We start from the raw sequence: 26,670 nt of genomic DNA on the forward strand, positions 1-26,670 counted from the left end.
TGCAAACACACAGTAACCCTCTCAGCAATATAGTGAAAAGTACTTGCTGTAGACCACACTAGAAGCATAGAAAAAGAATCACTTTTAAAGCCTTGAGCTCTAACTTCGACTGTCAGATGCAACATCAGATGAAAACATAACAGATGGCCTACTGGAGGTTCTCATTATCCACTTCAAATGTTCTCTGCATCAGCCACCTGGAGCTGGGCTCTAAGTTTCTGTGTAGTAAGTACATTATACAAACACCCCCTAGGTTACAGTTAGCTGGCAGCAGGAGTACTGGTGGTTGGTCTGTGGTTCAGCCACTCTAACACTTTGTTGTTGCTCTGGTAAGGTTTTGCTGTTGTTCTCCAGGTTTTATCAAATGCCTTTTTGTTCTTCTTCCCTACGAGCACTCTAAGTCCCAGTTAAAACAGCATGCAGCAGACAAACTCAGCCCTTGCTCAAGTCTGCAGTTTTAACTACACTGCTCCTACCTGCAGCAGCAGATGACAAAGCAGCCTGTAAAGTTATCAAGCAGCTATCAACTGAATGGCCTTCAATGCTTAACCAGGCCAATCAGCTCCTTTCCACAAGATGCCTTTTGTTTCCCCACAGGACAAAGTCTCTAACCAACAGCAAGCTGGTGGTCAGTCAAAAATGAAGCTCCCATAATGGCAGACTTGTATGATTCAGCCAGCATAACATTCTCAGCTTACTCCCTTCATCCAGAACATCCAAGATTTTAATTCACAGATCTTGATGGGTATGACTAAGTAAAAGAGAAAGTACAAAATGTTATCTTCACTGTTTCTATGCAGTCTTCTAGAAAGCCTGGTATGCATTCAGCTCTATCTTTTTTCTTTTTACAATTACTTAATTTCATCATGCAATGATTCCTCTAATAGCTCTACAATTGCACTTTGGCCCAGTGCTGATGTAGAAGTTGCACCAGTTGCTCTTCTGGAAACCAATTCAGGTTTGTTTCAAACACTGCACCACCATCATCTTCATCTTCTGCTACAGGTTCGAACGAGTCAGCCAAGGAAATTCCTAGAGGGAAACAAAAACAAAACCCCACAACCATATTAAAATGAGCAAAGAGTAAAATGGACAGGATACAAATACAGCTTGACTACCAGGTGGAATCAGAATGGTCTGGGCTGGAAGGGACCTCCAAAGGTCATCCAGTCCAACCTCCCCGCACTCAGCAGGGACATCCCCAACTAGATCAGGCTGCCCAGGGCCTCATCCAGCCTCATCTTTAATATCTCCAGGGAAGGGACTTCAACCACCTCCCTGGGCAACCTGTCCCAATGTTCCACCACCCTCACAGTGAAGAACTTGCTCCTAACATCCAATCTAAATCTCCTCTTCTCTAGTTTGAAGCCATTGCACCTTGTCCTGTCACTGCAGGCCTTTGTAAAGTCTCTCTCCATCCTTCCTGTAGGCCCCCTTCAAGTACTGGCAGGCTGCTATTAGGTCTCCCTGGAGCCTGCTCTTCTCCACACTGAACACCCCCAGCTCCCTCAGCCTGTCCTCGTAGCAGAGGTACTCCAACCCCCTGATTGTGACCCTCCTCTGGACCCAATCCATCAGGTCCACGTCCTTCCTGTATTGAGGGCTCCAGACCTGTACACAGTACTCCAGGTGCGGTTGCACTGGAGCAGAGCAAAGTGGCAGAATCACCTCTCTGAATCTGCCAGTGCTGCTTTTGATGCAGCCCAGGATGTGATTTGCCTTCTGTGCTGCAAGCTCACACTGCCTGCTCATGTCCATAAGAAATAAAGACTGTTTTAAAATAAAGTTTGGTCTCATTTTGTCAGGAACTCAAAGGAAGCACAAATTCAAGAAACAGTCATTAAAGATACCATGGATTTAATAACAGCCAATGGAAAAAGCTAAAGAATACAACCCAAGGAAAGCAGATGGCACAGTGTAAAAGCACCCATTCTCCTGTCTTTGGCATCTAAAGCAAATCTTTCTGCCTTGCAACTGTCTCTGCCTTCTCTGCAGTTGAAGGAACACTTCCTGAGGCCTGCCCAGGGGAAGCTTGAAGACAGACAGACACATACCTGTTTCTTTCTCTCAGACTGTGGGTCAATCATCACATTTATAAGTGCAGGTGTTTGCTTGTCAGACAGGCTTGCTTTCAGAGCATTCTGCAACTCTTCTGGTGTTTTAACAAAGTATCCTTTACCTCCAAAGGCAGACATAACTTCCTCATAGTGTGAATTTGGCAGGAGAGAAACAGGAGGTACACTGTAATCAAATGGAAAACCTCTGCTTAATGGTAGGGAAGAACTGCCAGGCTGACCAGTTACTTCAGCACTGGTCTTAGAGTGTAAGATGATTATTGTGCTGGCCTGATGAGCTCTTCTGGGCTGGAAGAGCTACATTACCTACACCACTTCAGCTGTGTTTATAGGGTAGCATACTCATTTTCATCTACAGGAGACATTCCTGAGCAAAGCTGTGTAATAGGCAATAGCTGTGCATAGGTTGGACACGATGATCTTGAAGGTCTCTTCCAACCTGGTCTGGTCTATTCTATTCTGTTCTATTCTAACTGTAGCCTGGATGAGGTTGTTCTTGCTTGCTTTCAGTAACTGGTTCTTAAAGACTCATAAAGACTCATAAAGCACTGAAAGGCAAGAGAACAGCCATTTCAGTCACATCTTAATTAACAGGACATTAAAATGCTCACCATGTAGCAGGATCTCCAAGCTTTAGCATCTCCTTCCAGGAATCTGCATCCAAGCCAGTGTAAATCCCATTGTTGTTCACTACAATGATCACAACTGGCAAGTTGTATCTAAAAAAACCCAAAAGATGCATTTGGAAGAATGCTGAAATACCTGCACCTTTCTCTAAGGTGCTGTGAAGCTTTCCCTTTAAATGAATAACAATAATAATAATTTAAACCCCATGATTTACTCATCACAACCTACACTCCCTGAGAAGGACCAGGAATGTTTTTTGGCCTGTTCTCACAGAATCATAGAATCGTCAGGGTTGGAAAGGACCTCAAGGATCACCTAGTTCCAACCCCCCTGCCATGGGCAGGGACACCTCACACTACATCAGGTTGCTCAGAGACTCATCCAGCCTGGCCTTCAAAACCTCCAGGGATGAGGCTTCCACCACCTCCCTGGGCAACCTGTGCCAGTGTCTCAGCACCCTCATGGGGAAGAACTTCTTCCTAACATGCTAACGCCACGTGCTTATGTGCAGCCCACCTAACAGCAGCATCCTTGTCCTTCTAGTTAAACTGATCCTGGCAATGTATGAGGAGGGTCTTGCTGAGCAAAAACCAGTTACCTGCAAATAGTTTCCACCTCCATCCCAGAAAATCCAAAAGCACTGTCTCCTTCTATGCAGATGACTCGCTTTTCAGGTGTTTGGTCTTTAGCTACCATTGCAGCTGCTATAGCAAATCCCAGCCCAACTCCCATGGTTCCAAAAGTACCTGCATCAAGCCTAGAGGGGAGAACACACAATCACTATTCCTTTATTTCTACTCAAACTTTTAAGCTAATCCATAGTGAATTAAGTTTACTTTGAAAGAATTTCTCCAATGCTATTCAAATACTGTTTCCTAAAACAGCAGCTATAAGGAGAGATCAGAGGCATAGATCATGCCAAACATTTGGTAAGACTGCAAGTGTGTTATCACAGGATGTTAGGGGTTGGAAAGGACCTCCAGAGATCATTCAGTCCACCCCCCCTGCCACAGCAGGACTATAGGATCTAGCACAGGTCACACAGGAATGCATCCAGATGGGGCTTGAAAGTCTCCAGAGAAGGAGACTCTGCAACCTCTCTGGGCAGCCTGTTCCAGTGCTCTGTGACCCTCACAGTGAAGAAGTTCCTCCTCATCTTGAGGTGGAACCTCCTGTCCTGTAGTTTCTATCCACTGCCCCTTGGCCTATCACAGGCTGCAAGTGAGCAGAGCCTGTCCCCTCCCTCTTGACTCCCAGCCCCCAGGTATTTAGAAACATTGATTAAATCCCCTCTCAGTCTTCTCCAGACTAAACAGCCCCAGGGCTCTCAGCCTCTCCTCATAGGGCAGTGCTCCAGTCCCTTCATCATCCTCATAGCCCTCTGTTGGACCCTCTCGAGCAGATCCCTGTCCCTCCTGAACTGGGGAGCCCAGAACTGGATGCAATATTCCTGGTGAGGTTTCACCAGGGATGAGTACAGGGGAAGGAGAACCTCCCTTGATGTGCTGGACACACTCTTAATGCATCCCAGGATCCCATTGGCTTTTCTTGGCCGCAAGTGCACATTCCTGTCCCATGTAGAACTGGGTATCCAGCAGGACTCCCAGGTCCTTCTCCAGAGGGCTTCTCTCCAGCAGATCTCCTCCTAACCTGTACTGGTGCAGTTTATTATGAGCATACAGGAACTCTAATTAAAATTAAGAGCTTTTATACAGCAGTTGCACTACAGTGAAGGATAGAACAGCACTGTAATTGTATTCTTTTAGCTTGCACAGTCAGAGTATCCCAAACCCATTCAATTACTGTGGAGATGGGCAGACTACACAAAACCTTTCTACATTTAATTCCCTGAAGATAAAACTGCAACTCTGCAAGCCATGGGTTACATACTGCTGTTCAAATTCCAGTCTTCTGTTCAACTTTAGAAATCCAATTGAAAGCTGTAATGAAGTTAGATCATTTCAGGCAGGAGCACATAATGGATATAAAAAGGACATAAAGGACTAAATTATTCTGGGGTTAACTTCCCCAATTTGCTTCCAGATATGCACAATGCAATCAGGAAGGACAACCAATTACTCCTGCCCTTATTTTAAATGAGGGGGGGAAAATGCAAACTCTTCCCCCAGCTTTACTGCAAGAATGTTGGGTTTCTTTTTTTGGTGTTGGTGGTTTTTTGGTGTTTTTTGGTTGGGGGTTTTTTTTGGCTGTTTGTTTGTTTGTTTACAAAGAAATATTTAGGTTCATTTAGGCCTTCAGAGCTACTTTCACACAAAGGCATCAGCTTCACAGTTGTTAGATCAGTAGTTTCACCTCACCAGACAGAACTGACTTTCTCCCACCCCACTCAAGAGACAGCACTGCTTACATAAAAACTACCCTACACAGGATTAAAGGGAAACTGAGGGCAAGGAGGCTGGGGAGAGGCCTTGAGCACAAGCCCTACAAGGAGAGGCTGAGGGAGCTGGGTTTCTTTAGCCTGGAGAAAAGGAGGCTCAGGGGAGACCTTATTGCTGTCTACAACTACCTGAAGGGAGGTTGTAGCCAGGAGGGGGCTGGTCTCCTCTCCCAGGCAACCAGCACCAGAACAAGAGGACACAGTCTCAAGCTGCACCCAGGAAGGTTTAAGATGGATGTTAGGAAGAAGTTTTTCACATAAAGAGAGATTGGCCATTGGAACAGGCTGCCCTGGGAGGTGGTGGAGTCACCATCACTGGAAGTGTTACAAAAAGGACTGGATGTGGCACTTGAAGCCATGGCTTAGTTAGTCACAATGTATTTGGTACTAGGTTGGACATGATGATCTCTGAGGTCTTTTCCAATCTGCTTGATTCTATTTTTTATTTAGACTAGAATAAATTAACCAGGTTGGAAAAGACCTCTGAGATCATTGAGTCCAACCTGTCATCCAACACCATCTAATCAACTAAACCATGGCACCAAGCACCCCATCCAGTCTCTTCCTACACACCTCCAGTGATGGTGACTCCACCACCTCCCCGGGCAGCCCATCCCAATGGCCAATCACTCCTGCTATGAAGAACTTCTTCCTGACATACAGCCTAAACCTCCCCTGGCTCTCAATAGGATTACAAAAACTCTGCACCATCACACCTCTCAACTAAATGAAAAGATCTCTACACAGCTCTAGGCCAGTTGAGTCAGCACAAGAAAAGAAATGCTGCACCTTTGTCGAGGGTGGTAATTCGGGAGCATGGTTCGTCCAATGTCCATGGTGTTTGCTCCCTCACTTACTAAGATGCAGTCCTTGGGTAGCAGCTCTCTGATGTGGTGAAAGACTGTGTAATAATTCATGGGCAGGGACTTCTGCAATGCTAAAGCCTTAGAAATAAGAGACATTAGTAACTCCCACAGGTTGAATTTATAACAGGGTGCAGAGCTGATGCATGTAAACAGTAGCAAAGGGGACAAAAAAAGCACGCTGCAAGGTAGGGCTGATTTAGGCTCCCATAGACTACATCAAGGTCACTCCTTTTGTGTTTATCCTGGTGACACAAAGTATCAGAGGCTCACTCAGCTCAGCAACCCTGGTATGGCCTATGATTAATAAGAAACAATTAAAACTTGGTTTCACCTGAAAGGCAAATGAATTTTTCTGCACACAGGTTTGAGTACACACAATCCTAAGTGAGCTGTCAGCTGTGTGCTGGGAGGGAGTTCAAAAATGTGATGTGCTGGAACAATTTTATTTTAGATCTCAACCTCTGAGCTTGCAGAGTATGAGTTGCATAAACTAAGCATTATGTCAAGCAGCTGTGGTCTTTTTGCCTTAACAGCTACTTGTTTTTAACATAGATTATACTTCCACCAGCACTGATAAAGAGTACAATTACAGAAGAAAGCTAAGAATGCACCTTCAGGTTAGTTAGATTCCACTTAGAGGTACCTGGAGTACCTGCCCATTGCTCAGAAGTCACTCTCCTTAACAGAGCAGCTGGGGCTGTGGTCTCCTACTACCGGCTTTTAAGAAGCCAATCACAAAGTTCAATGACTTCCACACAGTTTGAATTTATACACAACCTAGAAAACTCACAGGTAAGGATGAACTTACAGTTCCTAAGTCTGGCAAGAGCAAGCCCATATCAGAAGGGCATAATGTTCAAAGTCTGGGTGCTGTGACTGTCAGAAGTAATTGAGGAGCTTGGATACAGACGAGTGACAAAACTGAGCACGCATCGGTACCTGCTGCGAAACCTCCTTTCTTCCTTTAGTGGAACACTACCTTTGATCTGTCCTCATTGTATGTTATTTTCTCTTTTAGCCTCTTCCACCACTCTGAATCAGGAGGGTATTTCCATGGCCTTTTGCTGAATTCCTCCAAGAGCTGGAACAACATTGAAAGGTGGCACAGATTGATGTCAGCATACCAAATAACCCCATCACGAGCAGCGGGAAAAACGATCACGGCCAACACTAATTCGAAGCTGTCATCTTAAATCTGGGAACAGGCTGGGTGCACAGCATGGCTATGTTGCCTGAAAAATGGTTTCCCTTGAGTATTTTTTGGTTGGTTGGTTTGGGCTGTTGGGTTTTTTTGTTTTTTTTTTTTAAACTGGTAGCTTATTTTATATAGATCAGAGGAAATTAAGGTCAAAACAGGAGGGCATTAGGATCAGTGCTGGGCCCTGTGCTCTTTAACATCTTTATTGATGATCTGGATGAGGGCATTGAGGCCATCATCAGTAAATTTGTGGATGACACCAAGCTGGGGGCAAGAGTTGATCTGCTGGAGGGTAGAGAGGCTCTGCAGAGGGACCTTCCCAGGCTGGACAGATGGGCAGAGTCCAAGGGCAGGAGATTGAACACATCCAAGTGCCGGGTTCTGCACATTGGCCACAGCAACCCCATGCAGAGCTACAGGCTGGGGTCAGAGTGGCTGGGGAGCTGCCAGGTAGAGAGGGACCTGGGGGTGCTGGTTGGTAGTAGGCTGAACATGAGCCTGCAGTGTGCCCAGGCAGCCAAGAGGGCCAATGGCATCCTGGCCTGGATCAGGAACAGTGTGGCCAGCAGGAGCAGGGAGGTCATTCTGCCCCTGTACACTGCACTGGTTAGGCTGCACCTGGAGTACTGTGTCCAGTTCTGGGCCCCTCAGTTTAGGAAGGAGGTTGAGTTGCTGGAACGAGTCCAGAGAAGGGCAACAAAGCTGGGGAGGGGTTTGGAACACAGCCCTGTGAGGAGAGACTGAGGGAGCTGGGGTTGCTTAGCCTGGAGAAGAAGAGGCTCAGGGGTGACCTTATTGCTCTCTACAACTACCTGAAGGGAGGTTGTAGGCAGGCAGAGGTTGGTCTCTTCTCCCATGCAGCCAGTACCAGAACAAGAGGACACAGTCTCAGGCTGTGCCAGGGGAGGTTTAGGTTGGATGTTAGGAAGAAGCTCTATACAGAGAGAGTGATTGCACACTGGAATGGGCTGCCTGGGGAGGTGGTGGAGTCACCATCATTGGAGGTGTTCAGGAGGAGACTTGATGGGGTGCTTGGTGCCATGGGTTAGTTGTTTAGGTGGTGTTGGATTGGTTGATGGGTTGGAGGCGATGATCTTGAAGGTCTCTTCCAACCTGGTTTATTATTATTGTTATCTAATTGTTGTTCTATCCTTGTGAGCTAACTATAGAAGTTTGCACAACAATGTGAATTTCCGTTACCTGCTCAGTCACAGCGTTTATGTCACCTAATAGAACTGCAGCTGGCCTCACGTTATTCCCCAGCTCTTCTGCACAAATATCAATCTGGATTTCAAAAAGAAAGAGCTCTTTAATATCCTTGAGTTAAAGGTGAATTGTTTTTTTCAGTTCAGGTGAGGAACACTGTTGGACAGCATCTTCATACTACGCTTTGGCTATACAGAGAACTTTCTTTGCCTTTCCTTGGAAGGACATCAGGAATTTTTTTATCCTAAATACTATGGTACATAGTCATAAAAAAATAATCTCATATATATATACATATATGCATGTAGAATTGACTGCTTCTTTCACTCTTCAGGCTTGAGAACATTACAGAGAAGGTGACTTTAGTGGTAAATACCTTATTGCTGTCTACAACTACCTGAAGGGAGGTTGTAGACAGGCGGAGGTTGGTCTCTTCTCCCAGGCAGTCAGCACCAGAACAAGAGGACACAGTCTCAGGCTGTGCCAGGGGAGGTTTAGGCTGGAGGTTAGGAAGAAGTTCTATACAGAGGGAGTGATTGCCCATTGGAATTGGCTGCCCAAGGAGGTGGTGGAGTCACCATCATTGGAGGTGTTCAGGAGACTTGATGGGGTGCTTGGTGCCATGGGTTAGTTGTTTAGGTGGGCTGGATTGGTTGATGGGTTGGAAGGTCTCTTCCAACCTGCTCTACTCTACTCTACTCTACTCTATTCTGCTCTACATGGGAACTGAAAATCTAGGCCAAGGTATACTTTTTAAGTCTGTACAAAGCAGTAAGCTTCTGACTGAGAAAATGTTGTCCTGCTTCTAGTACAAAGAAACTCAAATGTAAATTGCAACTATTAAAGAAACTTCCCCACTCTCTTTATCACTGATGTATGAGACTCTAAGGTTACATGGCATAGTAACTGCTGACCAGGTCACACAGACTATGGACTGAAGTGGCTTTTTAATACTAAACCTTGACAGCGATCAGACTTTAAGGAAGAGATGTTAAGGACCCAAACAACTTAGTGACTGGTCCTTTCCAGGAGCTGGCAGGCTGCCAAATACATTAGGTTTGTTAAATAGCCTTTCTTCCTCTCACTAACATTTTGGAGTCACAGAGCTCTTACAACGTCTGACTCTGGATATGAAAGGAATTCTGTTTCAAAGAAAGTGCTGCCGAGAGAGCAAACAGCATGAAAGATTTCACCATTTCAGGGCAATTTCCCTTCAGTCACAGAAAATCCAGCACACCAAAGATCACACAAGTATCATGAGCCTAGTCCTGTATGAGTCAATTACATCAGTGTCTGCCCTTCTCATTACAGCAACACCAAGCTCTTGAGAGCTAGAAAAATGCTGTACCCATTGCTAGGAAAAAATAAGGAGGGGAAAAAAATAATTAAAAGAAATCAGAAGTATTTCTGAGGACCTACCACAACTACATCCACTACACTACACTGTCCCCAGGGCAGTACTGGCCACATGAAGCACACTACCAAGATAATTTACAGTAATTGCTCCAGGAAATGCTAAACCACAGGGGACTTCTTTCAAATGAGGATCATTGCCTTGCTTACCTGAATCACCTTCACGTCTTGTCGAAACCTTGGGGGAAGGCCAAAATGCAAAATCCAGTTCAACCTTGCACCAAACAAGATGATTACATCAGCATGCTGTAATGCCCTAAAATAAAGGCAAACCACAGAAGCAGGTAAGGGTAATTACTGTTAAGTGTTTTCAAACCACCACAAGCAAACCCTAGAATGTAAGTACAATCCTTCCTTCCTCTAAGATGCTTTCTTAGCCCCCAAACCCTGCATCCTTTCACACACCAAATAATTAAGCCATTCCTGAGTCAAGGAACTCAAGGTTAAGGAACTCATTCTTGAATTAGGGAACTCAAGAAGAAAATTAGTGACTGTTTTCCTCACACACTCTGCTTGGGAGAAGAATTGTTACACTCAGAGATTAACAACAAGCTGTAAAGATGCTGAGGTTAAAGCAAATGACTCAGCACTGTCACACTGGCAACAGTGAGTGCCAAAGTGAAGATTGCTGTGGACCCCTCATCTTATAGACTCCTGATAAGCTACCTTTCAGCTGGGTAGACTGTGTGTGGTATATTCTTTTTGTGTCAGTTTTAGGCTGTGCCTAGGGAAATTTTCCACAGATTGAGTAGGAAAGTGGTGGAATGCAAATAAATTCCCATTGGATGTAAAAGGGAAAATAATGATAAAAAATCCCACTGGTCTGGTAACTAACATAAAGCTCATTGCATAAACTAACTTGTTCTCTCTTTTCAGCTTCTTAGCTCTAGCTGATACCAGCTGGTGCTTTTGCTTGGCTGTTGCTGACCTTGGCTGCATTCTTCTTGTGGCTAAGTACTAACAAGCTACTCTCTGCTCTTCCCTCTCTCTTTTTTCCTTTGTATAGAGTGGGGGAAGGGAGCAGGGAGGGGGAAGCTGTTGGGAACCCCCTGGTTTTGTCCAGGGGGGTTCTGGTGTTGCTTATGAATTGTAAATCCATGTAAACATTGTATACTTTGTACATATCCACTGCATTCCATATTTCTAGATTTTAGTGGGCTTGTAAATACAGCTTCATTTGCTTTCAACTGAGCTGCTCTGGCAATTTTATTCTGGGGGGTAATTTCAACCCACCACACTTCTATTCTCTATGGCTCAACAGCCATAAAGCCAAATTACTCCAAGCACCCAAATGCTCCATCTACAAGGTGACTGTGCATGCTCATCCTAACAGGGCTCCATTCATATTAAGTCCATTCATATTAATTTTGCCAAAAGCTCCCAAAAAAGTTCTCAGAATTGACATTTATCATAGTCCCTCAGTGTAGCTTGAAATACAATCAATTGCACATCCTATTTAGGAAAAAGGTATTCCAAACACCATGCAGAGATAGCAGAGAGCAAGACTTCCAACTGCAACACCTGCATCTTCAGCTTCTATTTATGGTGATGAAATAAAAAGCTCTTAGTTTGCCTGGAGAACCAAGCTAAATGTTTAACAACCTGTTTGCCAGTTTGATTTTAGGCTACAAAACACAAACTACTTGCCACAGGCTTTATAGCTACAGAGTATTAGCTCTCAGAACAAGTATCTTCCTGACCAGCAAAAGTGATCCACCTAAATCTGCTGTCTCCTTCCAAGCAAGATCTTCAGTGCTCTAAAATGAGGTGCAAAATGTGGTTGAAAAAAAACACCCTTTGATTCTATGCACTTTGTCTTCCCTGTAGGCCACCACAATTCTTAGTTGCTGCTCAGAGGCTAAGATTAGAAGCCTTGCTTTATATTTACGTTGATCTTGCTGCAGCTACACAGTTTGGATGGTTATCAGGAACTACTCCTTTTGCCATTGGTGTAGGCAGAAAAGGCAGTCCACAAAGGTCCACCAACTTTCTGATGCTGTTCTCAGCATGTGAATAAGCAGCACCTGAAAGAAAGGAAAGAGACTGCTTAATACTATAGAAAGCTGCTGCATTCACTTGAACTTTGATTAACCTCATTACATTAGTGGCAGAGCCACAAGTTGCTCCAGGGGAGGTTTAGGTTGGACATGAAGAAAATTTTCTTCCCCTTGAGGGCTGTCAAGGCTTGGCCCAAGCTGCCCAGGGCAGTGGTGGAGTCCCCATCCCTGGAGGGGTTTCAAAGACATGGAGATATGGTTTAGTGGTGACCTGTCAGTGCTGGGTTAACAGTTGGACTTGATGATCTTAAAGGTCTCTTCCAACCCAATGGATTCTATTACTAAGGAGGACTATTTCCCATTATGAAAGCTGACAGTTATTTTTCATTCTGGAGAACCCAAAGCAATGTGTCAAGCTAAAGGCATTGGGGTTCAATTTTGCTGTGCTTCTGACAGAAGCCTTTTTTTCTGTTACTGTTGTTGTTTGTTTGTTGGGTTTATTTTAATACATCATCTAAACTATTTAGCTATTTCTGGCAGGGGAAAATGGGAGACTTTTGTTAATGCAAGAAAAAACACAGGTTTGAGTGGGTGAAGTTTGGTACTATGGGGCAGAGAACTCTGCAGCAGCAACCTCTGTGCTGTGTCATGTCATTCACAGAAAGAGTAATTGGCCATTGGGATATGCTGCCCAGGGAGGTGGTGGAGTCACCAACCCTGGAGGTGTTCAAGAGGGGATTGGATGTGGCACTTGGTGCCATGGTCTAGTAGTCATGAGGTCTTGGGTGACAGGTTGGACTTGATGATCTCTAAGGTCTTTCCCAACCTTATTGATTCTATGATCTTTGAGGTCTTTTCCAACCTTGCTGATTCTAAGAGAAGTCAGTTACTTAATTCCATACCCAGCAGACTGTATCTTCACTGCAGTGACTTAACATTCCACAAGGAGGGACAAAAAATAAGCAAACCAGCACAGAGAACAACTATTCTCCACCTTTAGGGACAGCTCTGTTTCAGGAATGAAATACACCAGCAGAGTACAGTGGGAAGTCTGTACAACAGCATTAAGAGTAGCACTCTGTGCTGCCCCATGTCCACACACTTGTGCTAAGAGCAAATGGAAAACCAACCTTTGGTTATTTTGATTCTTGCTGTATGTGGCAGAGCATCAGACAGGGAATACCACTTCAGCATTCTAACAGAATTTGGTTTGCATTTTGGCAGAGATCCCCTGCTATTGGCTCTAGGCTGAAGACAATAGTTATCAGGTTGGGGTTTTTCCTACTTAACCTTGTATTTTATTAATTGATTTATCTCTTGACCCAACTGCAAAACCAACCAAACAACAGCTACATAACAGGGCAGATTTTACCAGCAAATTTCAAAGAGGTTTTTGTATGTTGGGGTCTTTTGTTTGCTTGTTTGAATAGAGAAAGGGAGATGGGTAACACTTATGGGGAAAACAAATCACTTTGGTCATTTGTTCTTATTCCAAACTTACACTGCTCAAGGCTACATTAAAGCACACTACCTTTACCAACGATGAGGAGAGGCTGCTTGGAATGAGCAAGGATGGATGCTGCTTTGGACACAGCAGAGCATTCAGCTGTGCTGATGGGAGGCGGTAGGCAGCATTCTGCATACCTGGAAGTCAAGCAAAGCAAAAGAATCTCTTAAAAACAATGCAAAGCAGGGAATGTGAAAGTGAACACCTGCTTTCCTGCAGACAATCACAGTTCCTACAAACCATTCTACTCACAGCACTCATTAGAACATGAACATTATTAACACAGGCTTTGAAGATGTTCTTGAATGCTTCTTTACTCTTATGGGCAGTGTTGTTCCAGGGATTTACAAAGTGATGTCATTGTATTGCCATCACACTAATTCACTCCCCTTTTGCACCTTTCACTACCAATCTGTACCACTGGAGGTTACATTTGGAGGCTAGAGTTTTGAACACCATTACAGGCCTTGTGGCAAATTATTTTCTCTATTGTGGTTTACCTTCTTATTAAGAAAACACAAAAGTAACACAAATGAAATTTGGTATTCAGTGACTTGGGAAAAAAAAAAATGAATGCAACAATTACGCACTTGACAGAGCTCTTATTCACCTGAAGAGTCACAACATCCCCAGGAATGTCAACATAGCAGCAACCTGGACGGCCATACATGCTGGTTCTTACAGCCTGGAAGACAGACAATCACAGGGTAAGGGCAGGTGTTGATCTGTTAGAGGGTAGGAGAGCTCTCCAGAGGGACCTTCCCAGGCTGGACAGATGGGCAGAGTCCAAGGGCAGGAGATTGAACACATCCAAGTGCCGGGTTCTGCACATTGGCCACAACAACCCCAGGCAGAGCTACAGGCTGGGGTCAGAGTGGCTGGAGAGCAGCCAGGCAGAGAGGGACCTGGGGGTGCTGGTTGACAGCCTGCTGAACATCAGCCAGCAGTGTGCCCAGGTGGCCAAGAAGGCCAATGGAATCTTGGCCTGGATCAGGAATAGTGTGGCCAGCAGGAGCAGGGAGGTCATTCTGCTCCTGTACTCAGCACTGGTTAGGCCGCACCTTGAGGACTGTGTCCAGTTCTGGGCCCCTCAGTTTAAGAAGGACATTGAGACTCTTGAACATGTCCAGAGAAGGGCAGCGAGGCTGGGGAGAGGTCTGGAGCACAGCCCTGGGAGAGGAGGCTGAGGGAGCTGGGGTTGCTTAGCCTGGAGAAGGGGAGGCTCAGAGGAGACCTTACTGCTGTCTGCAACTACCTGAAGGGAGGGAGGTTGTAGACAGGTGGGAGTTAGTCTCTTCTCCCAGGCAACCAGCACCGGAACAAGAGGACACAGTCTCAAGCTGTGCCAGGGGAGGTTTAGGCTGGAGGTTAGGAAGAAGTTCTTCACAGAAAGAGAGATTGGCCATTGGAATGTGCTGCCCAGGGAGGTGGTGGAGTCACCATCACTGGAGGTGTTTAGGAAGAGACTGGATGAGGCACTTGGTGCCATGGTTTAGTTGATTAGATGGTGTTGGATGATAGGTTGGACTTGATCTCAAAGGTCTTTTCCAACCTGGTTAATTCTATTCTATTCTTTAAAAAAATCTTGCTATAAAGCCACTTGGGGTAGAATGCATAGAATAAACATAGAACACATAGAATAAAATAGGTAGTTTTAGGCTGAGGCCTAGAAAATTTTCCACAGATCATGAGTCAAGGCGGTAGAATGTAAATAAAAGTACCACTGGATGGAGAAGAAAAAGAAGGATAAGGTCTAAATAATCCCACTGTGCTGGTATCTAACAGAAAGTTAGTTGTGTAACCTAACTCTTTCTTTTTGTTTTGTTTTGTTTGCTCTAGCAGGTACTAGCTGGTTGCTTGCTGACCTTGGCTGTGTTCTTTGTTGTGGCTCAGCACTGCCAAGCTACTCCCTGCTTTTCTCCTTTTTTCTCTTGTCCTGTGTACAAGAGGAGAAAGCTGTTGGTAACCCCCAGGTTTTGTTCAGTGGGGCTCTTGTGTTGGTTATAAATTGTACCTGTTGTGTGCTTTGTACATATTCATTGCATTTCCTAATTCTAGATTTTAGTGTGCCTGCAAATATAGCTTTCATTTGCATCCATCTGAGCCAGTCTGGCAATTTTATTCTGGGGGGTAATTTCAACCCACCACACTCCTCTGTAGGCAGAGAAGAAACATGCTGTTTCATCTGGCTGAACAGGGAAACCTCCCATGGACTGAATCATAGCCACAAATTCATGTCTTGATACCCACTTACAGTTTCCTCTATGTGGCTTCTGAAGCCTTTCAGTAGATGCACAGTATTGGACTGCAATTTCTTTTGCTTAATTTACAGTAAGACAACTGCATTTGGAACTATAAATAGAAATCAGCATGGAAGTTGTAATTTAAAGTAGCCCAAACAGGAAAGAACCAAGACAACCAAACCCTCCTTTTTCTCTTACTTTTGATTCCAGTTCTTCTGTTACAGATAGCTGCTTTGCTGAATTTGCCCCTCTGGAAGCAGCAGCATAGTGTGCAGAGTTTAGGCTGGCATGGAGGAAGTGTTGCTATAGCAATACACTTCTGGAACCCTTTCTGAAGCATTGAGATAAGGATGTTCCTCTCTCAAAAAAACACCAACCAAGCCATCAAACAAACTCAAAATCCAAACACAACCACCTCCACTGCCCCCAACCCCCACCTCCAAATCTTCTTCACGGGTGGTAGAAGAGCTTAAGTTTGTAGTATGACATTTCTAGTTGCTGCACTTCTCCCTAAAAGCATTTCTTTCAGTAAAAAATGTCAGCTCTGACTGAGACAAGTGAAAAATGCTGCAGGAATCAATAAGCATCACAGAATGGTCTGGGTTGCAAGGGTTCCAAAGGTCATCTAGTTCAACACCCCCCCCGGCAGTAAGCAGAGGCATCCCCAACTAGATCAGGTTGCCCAGAGTCCTGTTCAAGCCTCTCCTTGAATATCTCCAGGGATGGAGCCTCAAACACCTCCCTGGACAACATGTTCCTGTGTTCCACTACCCTCCTGGTAATCCATATTGGACCAGAACATATATCTAACTTGTTCCATAGCATTGTTCATAGGAAAAACCTCCCTGGTTGTTAATTTACTTAACCACCATCACCTAACAGCTGCAGGATCAAACTACTTACAACAACTGACCAAAAAATTAATGCCTCAGAATTTATACAGGAGGAGGTAAGTACTTAGCATTCTGTTGCTGATTCAGTATTTTTTTTTCCATACCTTTTCAATAACAGCAGGAATAACTTCTAAGCTGCTTGGACGGACAGACAGCTTGCTGTACAGCCTACCAGCTTCAACCTGAATAAATGCATATAACCATTACACCAACTTATCAAAGTGACTGGCTCATTGCCATCTCATTTGAACATTAACAAAATGCAAGAAATTCCAAATAGAAAGCAACAAGCTAAAGACTCTATTTGAAAAGTGCAGCTCCTCAGCTGATGGAAATTGCCAAAGCCATACTCATTCCCCAAGTGCTTAAGCAATCTTGTTATTTTAAGCATTTTTCCACGGAAAGGGGTGATTCTTTTCTTGGAAAGCTTAGATTTGCTTTTGCCATGTCAGAACAGGCAAAGAAAGGCAGTTTATACCAGCTGAAAACCCAAACCAGAGCATGAACTCTACCCTGAGTACGGCAAAGACGTGGTGTTAAATAGAGCCGAGTAGCCGCAATGTCCACTTTAGACCAGCAGAGGGCGCAGATCAACAGCACTGTGAGCGCTGTCAGGAACTGCTCATGCTTGGGATGGTGATTCCTACCCCAAGCAGGAAACGACATCCAATTGTTTAACCCAGACTGTTCGGTAGGAAGCTGTGTGCGTCTGTGTACCTGTGGGAATTCTTGGAAAGCTCCCATGGTTTCCTGATTTCTGTCAGAAGAGCCTCCAATAACAATCAAAGGCCTAGAAAAGTACATTAAAAAAAAAAAACAAACAACAAAAAACACAACAAAAACCCAAAACACAAACCCAACAAACCCAAACAACCAACCTTAAGCCTTTTTTTGTTTTGTTTTGTAACTGCAATCACATCTCTAAACTCTCCTTATGCTCAAATGCTAATGCTCTTGGCATGTTGTGCACGTTCCATGATTGCGAACAGAAATAGGAAGGGACCAGTACAATACAGGACTAACTTCTAAACACCACTGTGCCATATGGCAGGCTACAGCTCAAAGTAGGTATGATTTTCCTTATGCTGAAGTGAAATCTCCTATGTTTGTACTCACTGCCCCTTATCCTGTCATTGGGCATCACTGAAAGGAGTCCAGCCCCATCCTTTTGACCCCCCACCTTTTAGACGTTTACGAACATCCCCTCTGTCTTTACTTCTACAGGCTGAAGATCCTTCACCTTTTGCCACATGTACAGAAGAGGAGGCTCAGGGCAGACCTTATTGCTGTCTGCAACTACCTGAAGGGAGGCTATAGACAGGTGGGCACTGGTCTCTTCTCCCAGGCAACCAGCACCAGAACAAGAGGACACAGTCTTAAGCTGCGCCAGGGGAGGTTTAGGCTGGAGGTTAGGAAGAAGTTCTTCAGAGAGAGAGTGATTGCCCATTGGAATGTGCTGCCCAGGGAGGTGGTGGAGTCACCATCACTGGGGGTGTTTAGGAGAAGACTGGATGGGGTGCTTGGTGCCATGGTTGAGTTGATTAGATGGTGTTGGATGATAGGTTGGACTCGATCTCGAAGGTCTCTTCCAACCTGGTTAATTCTATTTTACATGCCACAAGCCAGGTATCCAGACCTTATCTCAGACAACAGTAAGTTTGTCAGAAAACAGAAATGTCTCTTCCAAATATATAAGCAAGTGCCACAAATGCTTCTTTCTTACAACCAAACCCATAACTGTTCAAAAGCAAGGCTTTCATAGGATCTTTTTTTTTTTTCCCCCAAAGGCCACATAGAGACAGCAAAACTTTAGTCAATAACTCATTTCTTAAAGAAGAATTAGAACACTAAAGGGTCTTTTTTTCTAAGTGTCAGAGAACTGATTGGCAGTGATTGATCAAGTTTCCCTTGCCCACCAGTCACTGCTAATGCGATGCTCCAAATCACTGTGCTTGGTATTCCCGGAGCCTCAACCCAAAATACCTCACAGAGCTTTCCAAGCAGCTTTCAATGGCAGATCAGCTAAAAGCTGCCACATATCAGCAAAGGCTTGTGGAAGTGCAGAGTGATAGCATCTACATGATTGAATTCAGTACTGAACTGCTGCTGTGACTGTCTGCAAACAGGGATTTTAGCAAGGCAGATGTCAGCTCGCTCAGGCATGGAATTCAAAGGCAATGTGGATTCAAATTCAGAGAAGACCCCTCTAAGACTCTCCATGATCCATAATGTTATTCAGCATTACAGGCCTGAACAACAACTCCATTTTCAAATGTATCCATACCATCAGGTATACCAACAGGTTTTCCTATATATATATAAAACAGGGCAGGACAAACTTAAGAACGTTATTCAGGAGAACACAAAACCAACCCCAAAACTAAACAGGAACTAAACCACTTTCAGCACTGGTAAATGGAAGAATTATCCACAGGAAAGAGAAAAAGAAGTCCCATACTAAATACTGTGAAGCTTAACATCTGAAGCAGACAACAGCAAGCCATTATTAGAATTTTAAAGGTGAAAGGTAGTTAAATTACCAGCAGTTGATGGTTGCATTTGCCATCCCACCAAGGACGTGTAAAAAGCCTGGACCAGACACTACAAGGCACACACCTGGTCTAGAGAAAGAGGAGGGGGAAATAAAAGTCAAAACAAACAAAAAAGAGAGAGGAAAAAAAAAAAAGGAAAGTGAGCACAGGGAAATGAATCAACAACCAAAGCTAGTCATTGCATAAAATATTAAGGCTTTACTTATGTCATCAAAATGCATAAACAAGGAGGTGTCTGTGTGAAGGACTAAAGTGGCTGGAGAGTGGCCAGGCAGAAAGGGACCTGAGGGTACTGGTTAACACTAGGCTGAACATGAGCTAGCAGTGTGCCCAGGTGGCCAAGGCGGCCAGTGGCATCCTGGCCTGGATCAGGAATAATGTGGCCAGCAGGAGCAGGGAAGTCATTCTCCCCCTATACTCAGCACTGCTTAGGCCTCACCTTGAGTCCTGTTCCAGTTCTGGGCCCCTCAGTTTAGGAAAGATGTTGAGTTGCTGGAAGGTGTCCAGAGAAGGGCAACAAAGTTGGGGAGGGGTTTGGAGCACAGCCCTGTGAGGAGAGACTGAGGGAGCTGGGGCTGCTTAGCCTGGAGAAGAAGAGGCTCAGGGGAGACCTTATTGCTGTCTACAACTATCTGAAGGGAGGCTGTAGAAAGGCGGGGGCTGGTCTCTTCTCCCAGGCAAGCAGCACCAGAACAAGAGGACACAGTCTTAAGCTGCGCCAGGGGAGGTTTAGACTGGATGTTAGGAAGAAATTCTTCATAGAGAGAGTGATTGCCCATTGGAATGGGCTGCCCAGGGAGGTGGTGGAGTCACCATCACTGGAGGTGTTTAGGAGGAGACTTGATGGGGTGCTTGGTGCCATGGGTTAGTTGATTAGGTGCTGCTGGATGATAGGTTGGACACGATGATCTCGAAGGTCTCTTCCAACCTGGTTAATTCTATTCTATTTTTTTTTAAATCTTGGTATAAAGCCCTTTGTGGCAGTTTATTCTGTTCTATTAACATGGGAACTAGAAATCATTTAGCTCTATCAACCCAACAGAAGAGTTACGTGCCACTCACTGAGATCTGCAACGTATGCAGGCTCCTTATTTCTTTTACCACATTTACTCCATCATCCAGCATCTACACAGAATGTGGTAAGCCACTTCTGCTTGCAGTCTTCTCAACTTCACTAGGTATCAATGAAACCAGCTCAAAAAGGAAGAAGTGCATCTGATTGGAAACAGTGTTTCTTACACTTTAATCCAGGCAGAGGTCCTTGCTATTAAGGGTGAAGAGATGAAAATGAGAATCCCTAACTAGTGAGAATTCCTTAGCTGCATGACTGACTCTTCACATAACAGAAACAAAAAATGAAAGACAATTTAGCATACTTCCAGAAGATTATTCAAAGGAAGAAAAGCTACATAGCTGTAAGGCACAGGTGTCATGCTTGCAGACAGAGTAAGCAACGATCACCTGCATCATCAGGACTGCATTTGTAAGCAAGCAGAGGTCAGATGTTTACTTTAGAAAAGGATCCAGGGGATACCCAAGAATCAAACCTCACAAGCTACAGAACACGCCTCACACAAAATAAACCAAGCAAAAGCCATTCTTCATGTCAGAAGAAGCACAGAGGAGCCTGGAAGGCATCAGATTAGTCTCTATTTGCTGAACAATGCACCCAGCTGATGAGATTAACCTATGGCAGGTCCACCAAGTTGCAATGAGCAACGGTGGCGTGACTTCTGCTCCTCATACCAATGATGTTAAGATACTGTTCAGATATTAAATGGGGAAAAAATAAAGAGTTGCAAGATGGACAACATCATTGCTATCAATACAGACCAGGTGATGAGGTGTTAGAAGGCAGCCCCAAGGAAAGGGACTTGGGGGTGCTGATGGATGAGAAGCTGGACATGAGCAGGCAGTGTGAGCTTGCAGCACAGAAGGCAAATCACAGCCTGGGCTGCATTGCCAGCAGATCCAGAGAGGTGATTCTGCCACTTTGCTCTGGTGAGACCTCACCTGGAGCAATAGAGGAAGGACAAGGACCTGATGGATTGGGTCCAGAGGAGGACCACAAGAATGTAGCACCTCTGCTACAAGGACAGGCTGAGGGAGCTGGGGGTGTTCAGTGTGGAGAAGAGCAGGCTCCAGGGCGATCTAATAGCAGCCTGCCAGTACCTGAAGGGGGCCTACAAAAAGGATGGAGAGAGACTGTTTACAAAAGCCTGCAGTGACAGCACGAGGGGCAATGGCTTCAAACTACAGAAGAGCAGATTTAGATTGGATGTTAGGAACAAGTTCTTTACTATGAGGGTGGTAGAACACTGGAACAGGTTGCCCAGGGAGGTGGTTGAGGCTTTTTCCCAGGAGGTATTCAGGGTGAGGCTGGACAAGGCCCTGGGCAGCCTGATCCAGTTGGGGATGTCCCAGTTGACTGCAGGGAGGTAGAACTGGATGACCTTTGGTGATCACTTCCAGCCCAGCCCATTCTATGATTCTATGAGTATCAGATGAACTTAAGCACCTCCTTGTGTCTGCCCTGAATCACTGCAACAGAAATACTGATTAACAATTATTGACAGTTACTTTAAAATTCATCTTCCATTTTAACTGGCCTACATCTGCACACAATAAAACCACCCAGCTCCAACACAGTAAAATGTTCCTAGCTTTTGAGTCTAACACAGTCAGTATTATAAATGACATTATGGCATGAAGAAATATGGAACATACCTGCCAGTCAAATACCCAACAGCAGATGCAGCATAGCAGGCCTGTCAAAAATATTGAGTTAATGTTATTTACCATTAATTATTACTATTATTATTGCTACTATTATTATTACTCTTTATTACTATATTTATTTTCTGGTATCTTGTACATAACTTCACAACTTTCAACAAAAAGAGGCAAGTAGAGATTTTTCCCCCAAGCTTAGAAGTAAGTAAAAGCATCCTTTCACCTTCCCCATGGGAAGAGGTGTTTTGGGAGGGTGTATGTGGAAAAAAATATCAATAGCCCCCTCCACATTCCTTGCTCCTGTTGTTCCATGATGTTACATTAGGAATATTTGGGATTCAAAAAAGAAAGAGAATTCCAGCCACATGAAAGAAAACCTCTAAAACCTCTAAAAAAACAGAACAACATAAGAAACTTTGGGCTTCCTCTTTCTGCTTTTCTTACGTCTCAGACATGGAGAAGAAAAATGCCACTAGTGCTCAACAATTAGGTAACAATTTCATGACTCATCTGTGTGTGGAAGTTCAGAAGTATTTGGAGTAGGTGTTACTGAAATAATCTTGTTAATGCAGCTCAAAGCATGGTGTTGAGTTTCTGTGGCAATGCTGTTTCAGAACTCAGTGGCAAAAACAAGGCAGCACGTAGAATTTAGGTTCATGTACAGTCATTGACATCTGAAGTTTTACCGTTGGACTCTGCAAGGAAGTACCATGACAAAAATCTGGGGCTATTTAGGAGAGGAGAGAAGACTGCAACTGGTTTTGAAGGTATATTTAAAAGATTTTTTTGTGTGAACAGCTGTGGCAGTTTAGGCTGGGTGCCTCCTAAACTGAAGCCACAGAGTTACACCTCCAGTGTCCAGCCCAGTGGGTGTACACAAGCAACAGTGTATTGCTACCCATAAATCCTGCACCTTTGTAGATCTGGTTGCAAAGTCATTGTCTTTTTCTTTCTTCCCTCTCTGCTCCCACAGGAGATGCTTTTCCTACCAGGTAACAGTGGGGGAGTACCTCAGGCCTCTTAGGGCTAATGCCAGGATAAGAAGCAGGGCAGAGGGAGGCAGTTTCAGGCCTGGCCAGCCTGAGACTATCCTAGCAATGGCAGGGAAGAAAGAGCCCTGAGGGTTTTGGGTGTACCCCAGGTGGGAAGAAGGGATGTGTTGAGCTTTTTTAGTGTGGTGTAAGACAACTCTGTATGCTTTGGAAATGCTCACCACCAATGCTTTGTAGCTTTCATAGTATGTTAATTGCTTTTCCATTTAAACCTTCCATCACTATCCAATCCATTTGTGTAAGTATCATTCTTTTGCTCCTTTGGGGCAATAGAGCATCTGTCCTGCTCTAAACTAGGACAACAGTAAGAATGAAGACCCATTTTACTGATGAACCCTGCACTCTCACCACTAAAATGTGAGTGACAGCACTCATTGTCAGTCACAACACAGATGACAGATGAAACCTGATCATTACATTCCTCAGAGAGGCTGGAAGGATGCCATTGCCCAACAAAACAGCAATCAACATCAGGGAAAAGCGTGGGAAGCCTAGATGTAGGCACTGAACTCAAAGCTTGCCACCACCTGGGGTTGAACTGTAGCCAAAGCAGAGGTCTTCTTCCTCCCACACAAGGAATGCATTAGTTAATGTTTTGAACTCAAACATAAGCAAACCAATATACATAGCAGGTAAACAATGGTTAAGCTATTTGGTACCCATGGCCCAGTTAAATCAGTATTGCCATGGCTAGGAGAAGATCTGAGGCACTTGTACCCAAGGCTTAATGTTTCAGGACTAGCCTATAGGGCATGTGATCAACTTAGTAGCTAAGAGCCTTCTGTATGAATCTCAGCTTGGTACATGGTATCTTTTGTTACCACAGACACCTTCAGCACAGGCCTTGAAAATAAGGACAGAGGTTGAAAGCAGCAGTCTCAGGATAATAAACAATTTGCTAGGGGCAAATTACTGGTCACTGCAAAAGTGCAACTGTGAGACCTGGGAAGCCACTGGTTTTGCTTTAGGTAAAGCAGCAATGGCAAAGCAAAGGAGAAGATCCAAAGAGAACAAAATCCCCAAGAGATGGGGAGAAGGAGCTTTCTGTAGACTTTCTATGATACAGAAACACACAAAACCTGGATGAGCTTCCTCAAAAAGTGGCAGATAATCTGCTGATGTATTATTTGGGGACAAAATTACTATTTCTCTCTGCAGTAAACCACTTTGTTCAAACTCCTTTTGCTCCCTCTTTTCATCCTATCTTTTCTTTTATGGAAGAAAGGCAACTCAAAGTGAAAACAACCAACCAAACCAACCAACCTGCCCCCCCCAAAAACACCACCAGAAAAACCCTCAAACCAACCCCCCCCCAAAACACAACAGCAAAAATGACAACCCCCCCAGCACTGTAATTCCCTTATGAGCAAAGAAAGTAGCAGTTAAAACTGCAAGAGGGGTGGAGAGCACACAAACCCCCAATGCTCTCCCTTATCCCAGAATAACAATAACTGCTTCTCTACAGGTTCTGTAACAGGGCTCCTGGAAACCACTTGCTTCCTTTCAAGAAAAGGAAAACCAGATCTCATTCAGTTGTAAGCCAGTCAAAGGATCAGTTCCACTAGAGACAGATACTTACAGCTTGTTCATTTCTCATTCCTACATACTTTATTCCAGCAGCCTGGGCTGAAACTGCGACTTCAATAACTGGAATGCCAACAACACCAAACATGTATTCAATATTCTGGAAAGAAATAAAGAAAATATTAAAAGAAATAAAGAATTGGTTCAGGAGGGGGAAAAAAGAAAGGGTTTTAATAGGCACATGCCAAACACAGTCATACCAGCTACACACAGAGTCAAAAACCAAATTGTAACAGCATATAATATCCACATACAGGTTCACAGGCTACTGTGGGAACACACAGAGCACCCTCTGTCATTTGCAGCTCAGCATACTCTTAGTTGTGAAAACACTGGGTTATGAAAGCCTCTAAGCAGTGGAACAATGCTTCAGTCCAGCTCTTCTGTCAACATGTTTAGGACTTTTGACTGCCAACTTTTTAGCTGGGATGTCTCTGCTACATGATTGTCCTGCTTCTCAGCATGCCACGTTTGTCTCCTCTGAAAATTCCTCATAGTGGCACATGTCTTTATGCTTTCACTGAAAAGCAACAACAACAAAGGCCCCCAGCAGTGTATCAAGCCAAATGAAACTTACAGATTCTTTATCATAGAATCAGTAAAGTTGGAAAAGACCTCAAAGATCATCAAGTCCAACCTGTTATCCAACACCTCATGACTACTAAACCATGGCACCAAGTGCCACTTCCAATCCCCTCTTGAACACCTCCAGGGATGGTGACTCCACCACCTCTCTGGGCAGCATGTTCTAACAGCTAACAACTCTGAGAAGAATTTTCTCCTCACCTTGAGCCTAAACTGACCCTGGTGCAGCTTAAGACTCTATCCTCTTATTCTGGTGCTGGCTGCCTGGGAGAAGAGGCCAACCTCCCTTCAGGCAGTTGTAGGCAGCAATAAGGTCTCCCCTGAGCCTCCTCTTCTCCAGGCTAAGCAACCCCAGCTCCCTCAGCCTCTCCTCACAGGGCTGTGCTCCAGACCTCTCCCCAGCCTCGTTGCCCTTCTCTGGACATGTTCAAGAGTCTCAATGTCCTTCTTAAACTGAGGGGCCCAGAACTGGACACAGTGCTCAAGGTGTGGCCTAACCAGTGCTGAGTACAGGGCAGAATGACCTCCCTGCTCCTGCTGGCCACACTATTCCTGATCCAGGCCAGGATGCCATTGGCCTTCTTGGCCACCTGGGCACACTGCTGGCTGATGTTCAGCAGGCTGTCAATCAGTACCCCCAGGTCCCTTTCTGTGTGGCTGCTTATCGGTATTGTCTGTATCTATATGCTTAATTACAACCGAACTACCATTCCCGTGTTAATTACAACTGAACTACCTTTTCCTGATTATAGCAACGCAATTCGCTTTTTCGTGGTAATTACAGCCGAGCTACCTTTTCCTGTGTCACAGGCCAAACTGTGTTTCGGTAAGAGCGGTGTCCCTTCAGCACCACGTCAAATTACGAGACACCACAGTTTCGATACTTGCAAAGGAGGTGCAAGAGGCACGTAAAGTGGTCACAGGAGCAGCCGCAGAGGGCGGCCAGCGCTGTTTGATGGTTAACGAAAGGTATCGGGCGGGCCCGGGAAGGGGCAGGCTCTTAGTGAAGCACTAGGGAACGCTGCACAAGGGTCATCACCTCACGCCCGTCCACAGTGGCACAGGGATTGGGCTGCTGCGGCCAGGCAAACCCTCTTCGCCGGCTCTGTGCGCCCCGTCGGGAGAGCGCCAGCGGAACCCAGGGTGAGTCGAGCCGCGCACGCTCGCTTCTCCAGAGCTCCGCGCACAGCCGTCATCTGACCCGCTCCGGCAGGGCCGCGGCCGGGAAATGTCCCTACCCGCTCGCCGTAGGGAACCTACTGTTCGCCCGCACTCTTACTTGAGCCTTGAGGGACTCGGCGATGAGCTGGGCCCCGCTGACAGCCTCCCCGTCTGCACTGCCGCTAGACGCCATCGCAGCTCCGTATAGCCCCAACGCAGGCAGGAGCTGCTGCTGGGGAAGCAAAGGCAGAAGGACCCCCGGCCAAAGGTCGGGCACAATTGACTGGCACACCGCCCAGCCAATGAGACAGCGGAGGAGGCGGACCCAAGAGCCGGGAATGGTGCCGCCCCCGATCCCCTCAGTGAAGGCTGAGGCGGCCTTCTATTAGCCAGAGCGGGTAATCAATCAGAGGCCGGAAGATCCGTACCCTCCCCCCGCCCTCGCGCAGCCATAGGTCCGTGGCGGTGTGGAGCTGGGGCGGCCGCCAGGGGGCGAGGGCAGCGCGGCGAGCCTCAGCGTCTGGCGGCCGTTACGTAGCCGCAGCCCCGCCGGTAGTGGTGTGAGGGGTTTGGCTCTTAG

At 45.3% G+C, this 26,670-nt stretch overlaps 1 protein-coding gene across 1 annotated transcript; it reads right to left on the minus strand.

Annotated features, from left to right (window-relative positions):
• Positions 1-811: 811 nt before the first annotated feature.
• On the minus strand, positions 812-26,317 carry HACL1 (2-hydroxyacyl-CoA lyase 1). The gene is made up of 17 exons (XM_054161216.1): positions 26,209-26,317; positions 24,340-24,444; positions 21,703-21,743; positions 18,964-19,044; positions 17,141-17,213; positions 16,528-16,605; positions 13,878-13,972; positions 13,312-13,424; positions 11,672-11,807; positions 9,934-10,039; positions 8,365-8,448; positions 6,946-7,047; positions 5,890-6,044; positions 3,301-3,459; positions 2,687-2,794; positions 2,055-2,241; positions 812-1,032 (listed from the first exon to the last, which is right to left on the minus strand). The coding sequence occupies exons 1-17, from the start codon at positions 26,281-26,283 to the stop codon at positions 1,000-1,002; spliced, it is 1,731 nt and encodes a 576-aa protein (XP_054017191.1). The 5' UTR covers positions 26,284-26,317; the 3' UTR covers positions 812-999.
• Between the last annotated feature and the right edge of the window lie 353 nt (positions 26,318-26,670).

Source organism: Dryobates pubescens, chromosome 4 (assembly GCF_014839835.1).
Source record: "Dryobates pubescens isolate bDryPub1 chromosome 4, bDryPub1.pri, whole genome shotgun sequence".
NCBI lineage: Eukaryota > Metazoa > Chordata > Aves > Piciformes > Picidae > Dryobates > Dryobates pubescens.